Here is an 11,579-nt window from a genome sequence, read left to right as displayed (position 1 = left end):
GTGGCAATTACATAAAATCTGATGTAACGGCCACGATCATAACTTTTCTTATAATCAGATTGTTTTACCAAAACTAGTCATAAAAATCCAAGGTGACCAAACTTGTGGTACAAAAACCCCACTCAAATGTTGGGATCCATTAAAACTCCATCGTAAACAAAATTGATACAAAAACCCCAAATTTTTAAAAATTGATATAAAAATCCCAAATTTAAATGTTGGTTTCATCAAAAAATTTGATGAAACCAAAATAAAATTTGATGAAACCAACATTTAAATTTGGGATTTTTGTGTTAATTTTGTTTTGATGAAGTTTTTGTGTTACTTTTGTTTTGATGAGTTTTTTGTGGAAGAATGGTGATACCTCTGGGATTATAACTCGCGAACCGTTGTTTACTAGGAAAAATCATAATGACAAAAGTCAGAAAATTTCTTATACATTCGATCTATCAATGTGGGCCATGATTTTATTGTTCTAATTTATAATAATATGTAACGGCTACTTAGGATCTTCACTTCACCCAAAAGTGAGCCCCCAGAGCGTCCCCCAAAACCCCAATACTACTGTAGCATCAAAGTAACCGTTACAAGGACCCTAAAATCTTCATCTCTGCGAAAGAGCCCTCTTCTTTACTTCTCCATTGAAGACCCTGATTCTTGAATCTTGAATCTTCAAAACCCTAATCTTAATTTTGTTGATTCTATCAACAGAGAGAACCCAAGAATGGATTCAACTCAAAGAGTGAAAAGTGGGATAAATCTCCCAGTTGGAATGGCTCAAACTTCATTACATTTGGAAACAACATTTAGAGCTGTATCAAAATTGACATCACCATCAAAGAAAACAATATACAGTGATAGATTTATCCCTTGTAGATCATCATCCAGACTTGATACCTTTGAGTTGATTGATAAACCCTCACCTGTTAAAGAAGGCGGAAATGAAGCTTATTCTAGATTATTAAAAGCTGAACTTTTTGGTCCTGAATTTGCTTCTGATTCTCCTGGCGGTGGTCAAGCTGGTTCGCCTATTAGTCCTAATAAGAATATGTTAAGGTTCAAGACCGAGCCTTCTTCACCTTCTTCACCTTATTCTCCCTCAATTCTAGGTCATGATAATGGGATCTCTAGTGAAGCTTCTACGCCTCCGAAACCACCTAGGAAAGTACCTAAGACTCCACATAAGGTAAACAATTCTCCCCCTTAAGTTTGTTTATTTTAACTTGAAAAGGGTCAGAATTGATTTGTTACATGTAGGGTTTTTTAGATGAGAATTTCAATTTTTAGAAGTTTTCGACTCTATTATAGGAATGAATTGCAAAATATGGTTGTTGCTTACTGAGGATTTAATTAAATGGATTTGTAGGTTTTGGATGCACCTTCACTTCAAGATGATTTCTACCTGAATCTTGTTGATTGGTCCTTACAAAATGTTCTTGCTGTTGGATTGGGTACTTGTGTTTATCTATGGACTGCTTCGACTAGCAAGGTAAAGAACTATCTTGAATTGTTATTTTGAACTTGTGAGTGTTTATTACCATTGCTAAAGAATGTATTTGAATTTAATTTTTTTATTATTAGGTTAGGGAAGAGTTTGTGACTAATTTTTCTTTACTTAGGTGACGAAATTGTGTGATTTGGGACCTGATGATGGTGTATGCTCGGTTCAATGGACTCGCGAGGGATCATATCTGTCTATTGGAACAAATCATGGGGAAGTTCAGGTAAAGATTTTACCATTATTAAAGAAATGAAACTAGCAAAATCTTTTTGTTAATGGCTGATATATGGTGAACAGAAGAAAATCACCCCTGTCTGGGAGATTTTATATGTTCAAATATTTGTTACCATTATTAGAAGGAACGGAACTAGCAAAATCTTTTAGTTAATGCCCGAGATATGGCGAACTCTAGAATATCACTTCTGGTGTTGGAGATAGTATACAGATAGTTATATGGGTTGAAAGACATTGTTAATGCCGCCGAGAAACCAATCAAATGACGTAATAGTTCCGCCTTGAAACTACTGAACTCTTTAAGTTAATGCCCAAGATACAGGGAACACAAGAAAATCACCCATATGTGTGAAAATTTACACATTCGAACATTTATATGGGTCGACGAAGTTATTGATGCTACCGAAAAAGCCGTTTAATGCCACAACCCCACCCTGAAACTACCAAAAAGTCTTAGTTAATGGCTGAAATATGGGGAACACAAGGAAATCACCCCTGTGTGAGAAAATATATAAGCTCAAATATTTATGAGTCAGAACCAAGTTGTTCCAAAAAACAATTTAATGCCATAGTAGTTCCAACCTGAAAACTTTCTAGTTTACAACACATTGAAACTTTTGTTTATTTTGCTATTCAATCTTTGTAACAGGTTTGGGATGGCACTCAGTGCAAGAGGGTTCGTACTATGGGCGGACATCAAACAAGAACAGGTGTTTTGGCGTGGAGTTCACGTATACTCTCTTCTGGCAGTAGAGACCGTAACATACTTCAACATGATCTTCGTGTTTCAAGTGACTTTGTTAGCAAGCTTGTGGGGCATAGGTCTGAGGTATTATCTTCAAGACTTTTTGGATTAATGGTATGTCAACTGTAGGAAAATGGTAGCAACCTAACTCTTCTACTCTTACTCAACTTAATTAGGTTTGTGGGCTGAAATGGTCCCATGATGATAGGGAACTTGCATCAGGTGGAAATGATAATCAGGTGTTACCTTGAGCTCCTAATTAATTTTGTTTCTTAAGTTCCAGCTTTCAGAATAAAGGTACTAACATGATAACATGTATTTCTGCATGCTCTTGTTGTCAGCTCTTAGTTTGGAACCAGCATGCAACTCAGCCAGTCTTAAAATTTACACAGCACACAGCTGCCGTCAAGGCCATTACCTGGTCACCACACCAAAATGGCCTTCTTGCATCGGGCGGAGGAACTGCTGATCGGTGCATTAGATTCTGGAACACCACAAACGGAAACCAGTTGAAGAGTGTGGATACAGGCAGCCAGGTTTTTATACTTAAATTCAGACATTAAGTGATCCAAATCTATTCTATATTACCTGCTAATTAATTCTCATCATACTCCCTTGAAGGTCTGCAATTTAGTATGGAGTAAGAATGTCAATGAGATAGTCAGCACTCATGGCTATTCCCAGAATCAAATTATGGTGTGGAAGTATCCATCAATGTCAAAGGTGACAAAGCTGCTTCTTACCCATATATATTAGTTTAAAAACATTAACTTCGAAATAACCAAAAATAATCACCATAAATTTCATTTTCCTCGATGCGTAAAATTTCAAAAAACTCCGGTTTATTTTGGCATTTTCTTTTTTGGCCAAAGAGAATCTAATCATATTTTTGGTAAACTAAATCGGACAACAGGTAGCAACCCTGACAGGTCATACCATGCGAGTACTTTATCTTGCAACATCACCCGATGGGCAGGTATTAATCTTTCTCTGGACAATGATTTCGGCCAGTGCTTTTCCACATTTTTCCCTTTCATACTAGTCATGTAAACTGTACAACTCACGTGCATGTAGACAATTGTAACTGGAGCTGGGGATGAGACACTGCGATTTTGGAACATCTTTCCTTCTATGAAAGCACCGGTATGTCCTACACCTATCTCTGCAATTTAAAACACCTCATGCGAGTTGTTACCACTTATATCGGTGCTGTTATTTTGTACCAGGCATCTATGCGAGACAGTGGACTTTGGTCTCTTGGACGAACACATATTCGATAGCAAGTTGATTGCATATAACAGCGGCAGACATTTTTTTTTTTTTTATAAATGGAAAGTTAACTGCAGGTTTTATGTCAGTTTTATTCGTTTCCAGTGAAGTATTTGATAATCCCATTAATCATGTAAAAGAAAGAAAAAAGAAAGAAAATTGCAGTGTGTTGTAAAGGGTTTCTTGATCCAAAATATATACAGTATTCAAGAACTTGCACTAAATTAAGGATTTCTTGATCCGAAACATATTTAAAAACTTATACTTAATAAAGAGTTCAGAAATTTTTGTACTTCTTGTTGTTCATTTAGAGATGAAAGGGAGCACAGTCAGTGTTTTTGTATTCAATATTTTAGCACCTTGTGTTTTCCATTGCAAGGCAACATGACCAGTGCATTATCTCTGGTTTTCTCATTTGTTCCGAAGGATAATTTTTGAAGTTTATGGGTTATTTTTTTGATAGGTAAAGAATTTATTTGAGTGCTGGCGAGTTTTGAACTCAGGTAACTGGATTTTACCCCCATGTTTATTGAAGTTTGAAGCAGTTTTATGCACTTCTCTACCCATCTTCCCAAAAGCAGCTCTATTTTAGAAACCGTAGAATGCTGTGCCGTCATTGAGTTCTTCTTCAACCACTGCTTCAACAAACAAGACCATGAAATATTTTGGGGGTTTTGGAGTAGCCATCTCCTCCCAGGAGGAGCACTTTTGAAAAGAGTGTGGCTTACTAGATCCCATGAGTCTTGGTCCACAAAAGTCGTCTAAAACTTGGATGTCAAGCGTCCAAGGCAAATAGTCAGCATCAACAATTTAAAAAAGACGTGGATAATCTTTTTGACAGTAGCTAGTTAACTATGAAAATACCAACTTACCCTTCCACCCCCAGTCGAACTATATCCGTTCCCCACAAGACCCGAGAGAAATAAACAAACAAACCTCAGCTTTCATAGATTTCCTGTGATTCTTTCCTTCGTGTTCATCCGTTTTTTTAAAAAAACCTAAGTTTGTAACCTTAATAACCCTAATTTAAATTCAAATTAATTTGTTTTTCATCCATAAGTTTGTGTACTGGTTGATGCTTGGTTGCAAAATAGAATGATTTTTTCCAGATTAGGAAGATCAGTGCCTCGTTCTGCACGATATATCCAGAGAGTAAGATCTTACTTTTGATGTTTCTTTTAATTTTTTCTAAATGATTTTTTTGGTTTTGGATTGTCGGTTTGTTTTTAAAAATGAGGGTTTGCATTGTGCAGAATGGATTATTAGGTGGGAATGGTGGAAGGTCTATTAATGAAGGGCTTTTGCAATCGGTTAATGGGAACGTTGCAGGGGAAGTTGTTGGATTGGGGTTTGTAAGGGGTTATATGACTTCTATTGGTGGTGGTAGTAAAGAAATTCTGTCCAAAAATTACTTATCAAAATTTAACTTTGCTCTTGCAAACCCTAAATTACATCGGTTTTTCTCTAGTGGAGCCCCCAAAAAGAGTAAGATCTGTTTATTTGAAAAATCAATTTGTGTTTGAGTTGTTTAGATTGTGAAATGTGAAAAATGTTTAATTATTTGTGGATTTGATGCAAAGAGGATGGGTTTTAATGGATGCAATTTGATGCAACTGTAGATTACGAGAACTATTACCCCAAGGAGAAAAAAGAAATTCCCAAAGGAAATTCCCAAAAGACAGAATCCAACTCCAAGAGTGGTATGTTTCTCAAAATGTTTTTATATTTATGCATTAGTTCTGACCTGATTTAGTCATTATTAGTGCCACAATAGCATTGTCTGTTGATTTGCAGAGATGTGTTATGCACTGCTTAAGGATTTTCTTGTGCTGTTAGAATACATTATATGATCTAAATACTAATTACCTGCGTTTGAGTTATTTTCATTCCTTTAAGCAATCATGCTAGGTTTCAGAATCACAACAATGAGTCAGCTTATTTCTTTTTCAGAGGAAGCGCACACCGGTGAGGAGGGGGATAGCTTCCTAAAGCATTTTCAGAACTTCCTTACTCCTTTGATATTTTTGGGATTGGTTCTTTCGTCTTTCAATTTCGGTTCCAGTGACCAGAAGCAGGTGATACTTTTTTTTTCCTTTCTTTCTAGCACTTCCATATGGGTAACACTTGTGAATTGTATATTTTGGATTTCACCAATTCTACATAAGTGGATTTGACTGCTTATGATAAATCTTTAGTGGATTAGGGAGCTTTATTTATACACCCTCAATTTATATAGGATAAGGAACCACTACGTTATGTGATGATTACCGAGTATAGTTTTGTTTTTCTAATTGAGTGGTTGTAATTTTATATATTGTTTTGGGATGGTACTATATTCATACTCTAATTAATCTTGGATATTACAGATTAACTTCCAAGAGTTTAAAAACAAACTTCTCGAACCTGGATTAGTTGATCATATTGTTGTCTCCAACAAATCAGTTGCTAAAGTTTTTGTCAGGAGTGCACCACGCATTCAAACCAACGATGAAGTTAAAGAGGGAACTATTGATGGTACTACTGCTAGAGGAAATGGGGCCCAGTATAAATACTATTTTAACATTGGCAGTGTTGAATCTTTTGAGGAAAAGCTGGAGGAAGCCCAGGAAGCTTTAGGTGTAGATTCACATGATTTTGTTCCTGTAACTTATGTTGCTGAGACACTCTGGCACCAAGAGCTGATGAGGTTTGCCCCAACACTTTTGATTCTTGGATCTCTCTTGTATATGGGACGGAAAATGCAGGGCGGCATTGGAGGACTAGGTGGTGGAGGAGGGGGTGGTAGGGGTGGAATATTTAATATTGGAAAAGCCCATTTCACAAAATCGGATAAAAATACGAAAAACAAGGTCAGTTTTATTATGCTGCTTCTAGTTTACTGCCGTCTTTCTGTCAAACATAAGGAATTCCATATGTTACCACGCTGTTCGTTAGTTCTACCAAATCCTTTTTGGATTGATGTAGTACTCCTTGATAAATATTTCTTCCCGCCTTTTAATGATTCACTTGATATCTATTTTTGGTCCAGATATATTTCAAAGATGTAGCTGGCTGTGATGAAGCGAAGCAAGAAATCATGGAGTTCGTACATTTTCTTAAAAACCCAAAGAAATACGAGGAGTTGGGAGCTAAAATACCAAAAGGTGCTCTTCTTGTGGGCCCTCCTGGAACAGGGAAGACACTGCTTGCAAAGGCAACTGCCGGGGAATCTGGTGTACCCTTCCTTTCTATATCTGGCTCTGATTTTATGGAGATGTTTGTTGGGGTTGGGCCATCCAGGGTTAGGAGTTTATTTACAGAAGCCAGAAAATGTGCACCTAGTATTATATTTATTGACGAGATAGACGCAATTGGTCGGGCAAGGGGACGTGGGGGCCTAACAGGTTCCAATGATGAACGCGAGAGTACTCTCAATCAATTGCTTGTGGAAATGGATGGGTTTGCAACCACTGCTGGAGTTGTTGTACTTGCTGGAACTAATAGGCCTGATATTTTGGATAAAGCCTTGCTGAGGCCAGGCCGATTTGATCGTCAGATTTCAATAGACAAACCTGATGTCAAAGGCCGTGACCAGATTTTCCGTATCTATCTACAAAAGGTTAAACTTGATCACGAGCCATCATACTATTCTCAGAGACTTGCAGCATTAACTCCTGGGTTTGCTGGAGCTGACATTGCAAATGTTTGCAATGAGGCTGCCTTAATTGCAGCAAGAAAGGAGAGTGCGCAAGTCACAATGGAACACTTTGATGCAGCTATAGATAGAATCATTGGTGGCTTGGAGAAGAAAAACAGGGTATTCTAATCCTTGCTCTGCTAGTTCATTTTGATTTATCTATATATATGTTTGTTTTACTTAGTATGGACTTCTCCGTCATTGATAACCATATCACATCACCTGCAACTAAATGTTTGCTACATTCAGTTTTTCGTTATGATTGTGTAGTGAAATATAGTTGGCATGGATGCCTCTAGTTGTTTGAGAAGCTAAAAGCAGATGATGCGCCCTATACCTCTATTGATATTATGCTAGACTTGATTGTTTTATTTTTTTTTCTTCTTTCGATTATGCAAGCACTGTTCAGGGAATGATACAGATCCTTAGTCACGTGGAAACCTTATAGATTTGTCCGATCAGAACTTTGGAAGTATTCTTTAGATAAACTGTTTGCATAGTTTTTATTTGGTGTGCCTATGTGCTTGTTACAGAGCACATGAAAGATTCCACCAATATATATGATTGCTTTTTTAAGTAGTTTTTTGTATAATGACCCGTCTAAGAGTCCTAAGGCGTTCATGTTTTCCTCCTGTTTTTGTTGAGCAGGTTATTAGTAAGTTGGAACGAAGAACTGTTGCCTACCATGAATCTGGTCATGCTGTTGCTGGATGGTTTTTGGAGCACGCAGAGCCCTTGCTTAAAGTTACGATTGTTCCACGTGGTACTGCAGCACTTGGGTTTGCGCAATATGTCCCCAGTGAAAACCTTCTAATGACCAAAGAACAGCTCTTTGACATGACATGCATGACTCTTGGTGGCCGAGCTTCTGAGCAGGTACTGATACTTCCTTTTTTTCTTTTGTGTTGGAGATAAATGTACTTCGACTATCGCAGTTTGCCTTTCCTCCAAATATGTAGTCCCGTAGAGAACAAAATCCTGGACTTGCTTGGTTGCTAGCCAGTTTGGTATTCAAGCCTCTCAAGATTCAGGCTACTTCTATTTACAAATGGCTGAAAATTTCTAAACCATTTTCCATTTGTGGAATTGCCTGGTAGTGTAGTAATCCTTGATAGCGGGAGTGTTTGATATGCTTTTTTTTGGTGTAGGTTCTGCTAGGGAAAATCTCAACTGGTGCTCAGAATGACTTGGAGAAGGTGACCAAAATGACCTATGCCCAAGTGTGCATCTATGGTTTCAGCGACAAGGTAGGTCTCCTTTCTTTCCCTCCAAGAGAAGATTCTATGGAGATGACCAAGCCCTACAGCAGCGAAACCGGGGCTATAATCGACAGTGAGGTGAGAGAATGGGTGGGGAAGGCTTACAAGCACACAATAGAGTTAATAGAGACCCACAAGGAGCAAGTGGCTCAGATTGCGGAACTGCTATTGGAGAAGGAAGTCCTTCACCAAGAGGACTTGGTTCGAGTACTTGGTGAGCGTCCGTTCAAGTCAAGTGAACCAAATAACTACGATAGATTCAAGGATGGGTTTGAGGAGGAAGAAGATAAGAAGGCCACGGATGATGGGTCTTCATCTGAACCCATACCTGTCCCTGCCTAGAAATAATACATAAAAGTCTCTCTTTGTAATACTAGAACTTCTCTTCCATTTTGATCTCCTTTTTCCTGAATTTTATTTAAATGAACGAATTGTACAGGTCAACAATATCTCCCAGAGTTGGTGTTTCGTCTTAAATAACATCTGCTTGGGAGAATTTGTTATACTATTTGTTGTGTTGATCTACTAGCAAGTGTCAGTCCAGTAATGCTATTTGTCCCAAATTCCCAACTAGGAATTTGGTTTTCTTCGGGCTAGCTTACGTGGATCCTGTGTGGGATATCAACTGATTTTTCCAAAAAAAGAAAAAAATATTCGTTTTTTATAAAAGAAATTCCGTTGGATAATTCAAAAACTGGTTTTGTAAATATGTACAAGAACGGGTTTTGTAAAAAAAAATAGCCACTCGTTACATTGAAAAGTGTAAAAAACATTTCAATGTAAAAAACAAATAAAATTTAAGAATGGTGTTAATTTGCATTGAAAAATATAAATACTTCTCTGTCTACAATTTATTTATTGAAAAAACAATAAATGTATACTTCAATGCAAATAAGCATTATTTCTCATATATTTTATCGTTGTCTATAATTTCATATAATAACGATTAGCTCTTGTCTTGTGCATTGATATACGAGATAAACAAAACCCAGAACATAAAGTCAATTTTTTCTTTTAATACAAAATCTTACGGGATATTTACGTCTCATGAGATTATGTAATCTAAACATTAACAAGACGCATATGCGTATCAACTGCCACTCCATTTCAAAACCCGTGAACTATATTGTTTGTTGAATTCCTTTGTCCGTTTTATAGTAAGGTTAGTCGGAGGTGGTAAATTCATTGAGGACTTCTCTACGCAGAAACATTCCCCGATTGATTACCCGTGTCAGTTTACCTATTTAAAAGGATAAGTTTCGGTGAGGGACAAATTTTTGTGAGGGACAGATTTTGATATGGGCATGTGGACAAATGTTAAAATGCCAGTTTTTATGACATTAAGATTCTAAATTTCTACTGCTGATATGCCCTTCGTTAAATGATATAAACTCTATTGATTATCTTTAACAAATTTGTGGAATGCTTAAACTCCAGAATTTTTTGTTGAAGGAATCATCTTTGTTTTCATCAATATGGTAAAAGTAAATATAACAATTACAAATACACTAGAGATGAGAGCAGTGAAAACTTACGTATATCTTGTTTCATATGTGAAACTGAAAACCGACATGTGAAATAATATTATGCCACTAGAGTTCATCTACTCTAGTGAATTTGAAATGTATTATTTATAAAAAGAAAGAGAAATAACAAAATTAACAATCTGGAAAAAAAAACAAAGAAGATAATAGTAGAATGATATATTGATTGAATGATATATTGATTATATCTTATAGTAGAAACATTTCCTTGAATAGCCAAAGTAACTCAAACTACGTTTCCGGACAACCACTTGTCTCCTGTAGAGAAAAGATTGAGCTTGATCGCACGCCCATTATCTACTAGATAACTAGCCACAACACCAACACAAAAAGATCAAGTGATAAAACTAATCAACTTGGAATAAATTATATATAAACGACTAGTAGTTTATGTGGACTTACCTGAGGGCTTAATTTGATCAAAGGAGCTTAGGGTTAGAAGCTGAGGATGAAATCTCCATTTTAACACAGATAATCGGCAGGCAAAATAGACAACAAAGTCAAACGGCATAACATATATTCATAAGAGGTTCTAATTCAAGACAAAATAACATTCTCTAGATTTAACTAAAACGTACAACACAAAAGAACGAAAATGAAAATGAATTTTTTTATAAGAATTTGAACTAGGCTCATAAAAATGGTTTTCACCCCACTACAAAAAACTCCCGAAGGAAGAGCCAAAGAGAAAACAACCCAAACAAATGAGAAATAAAAAGAAGTAAAGAGCTCAAATCACAATTAGAACAGGCAAAGAACACTCAACGTCTCATGCTATAAATTTATAACTAATCTGAAAATGCGGGGGTATAACAACCACACCAAATATTTCGTTCGGCAATCTGTATGGACTAACGTCCAATATAATTCCGAGAGCACCAAATTAAAGGTGAGACTCAATCAAGAAAGATACCAAAAAGCTTTATCTCTTTCTCAATACAATCAGTACATCAACTAGATATATATAAATCCGTGAGATTGATTGATATGAGAATAACTGGGGTGGTACCAAAGACCAATTGTCGAGTGTCAATCAAGTTTTATCCAACAATCAAGGTCGGATTTATCAACTGATTGAACTACGCACAACCTGTGATATTTCAATTATATAAAAAAATATAATACGAAAAAGAAATAACACATACACCATAAATTTTGTTAACGAGGAAACCGCAAATGCAGAAAACCCCGGGGACTTAGTCCATATTTGAACACCACACTGTGCTAAGCCGCTAAAGACACTAGCCTATGACAAGTTAACTTCGGACTGGAATACAGTTGAGCCCTAACCAAGTCTCACATCGATTAAAGTACAATCATGTTCCTTACGCCTCTAGAACCACGCCGGATT

The 11,579-nt window shown here is 36.6% G+C and overlaps 2 protein-coding genes across 2 annotated transcripts; both read left to right on the top strand.

Moving 5' to 3' along the window:
* The first annotated feature begins 547 nt into the window (after positions 1-547).
* On the top strand, positions 548-4,005 carry LOC113313393 (protein FIZZY-RELATED 3-like). The gene is made up of 10 exons (XM_026562152.1): positions 548-1,186; positions 1,367-1,489; positions 1,620-1,724; positions 2,385-2,564; positions 2,657-2,719; positions 2,822-3,016; positions 3,102-3,203; positions 3,394-3,456; positions 3,555-3,623; positions 3,707-4,005. Exons 1-10 carry the CDS (start codon positions 725-727, stop codon positions 3,758-3,760), a joined length of 1,416 nt encoding a protein of 471 aa, XP_026417937.1. The 5' UTR covers positions 548-724; the 3' UTR covers positions 3,761-4,005.
* A 661-nt stretch (positions 4,006-4,666) lies between these two features.
* LOC113308832 (ATP-dependent zinc metalloprotease FTSH 10, mitochondrial-like) lies at positions 4,667-9,273 on the top strand. Its single transcript, XM_026557283.1, has 8 exons — positions 4,667-4,901; positions 5,003-5,234; positions 5,369-5,449; positions 5,700-5,824; positions 6,116-6,598; positions 6,778-7,545; positions 8,074-8,301; positions 8,574-9,273. Exons 1-8 carry the CDS (start codon positions 4,845-4,847, stop codon positions 9,024-9,026), a joined length of 2,427 nt encoding a protein of 808 aa, XP_026413068.1. The 5' UTR covers positions 4,667-4,844; the 3' UTR covers positions 9,027-9,273.
* The last annotated feature ends 2,306 nt before the right edge of the window (positions 9,274-11,579 follow it).

Source organism: Papaver somniferum, chromosome 9 (genome assembly GCF_003573695.1).
Source record: "Papaver somniferum cultivar HN1 chromosome 9, ASM357369v1, whole genome shotgun sequence".
NCBI lineage: Eukaryota > Viridiplantae > Streptophyta > Magnoliopsida > Ranunculales > Papaveraceae > Papaver > Papaver somniferum.
The sequence above is the reverse complement of the archived record's forward strand: the minus strand, read 5'-3'. Positions and strand labels throughout refer to the sequence as shown.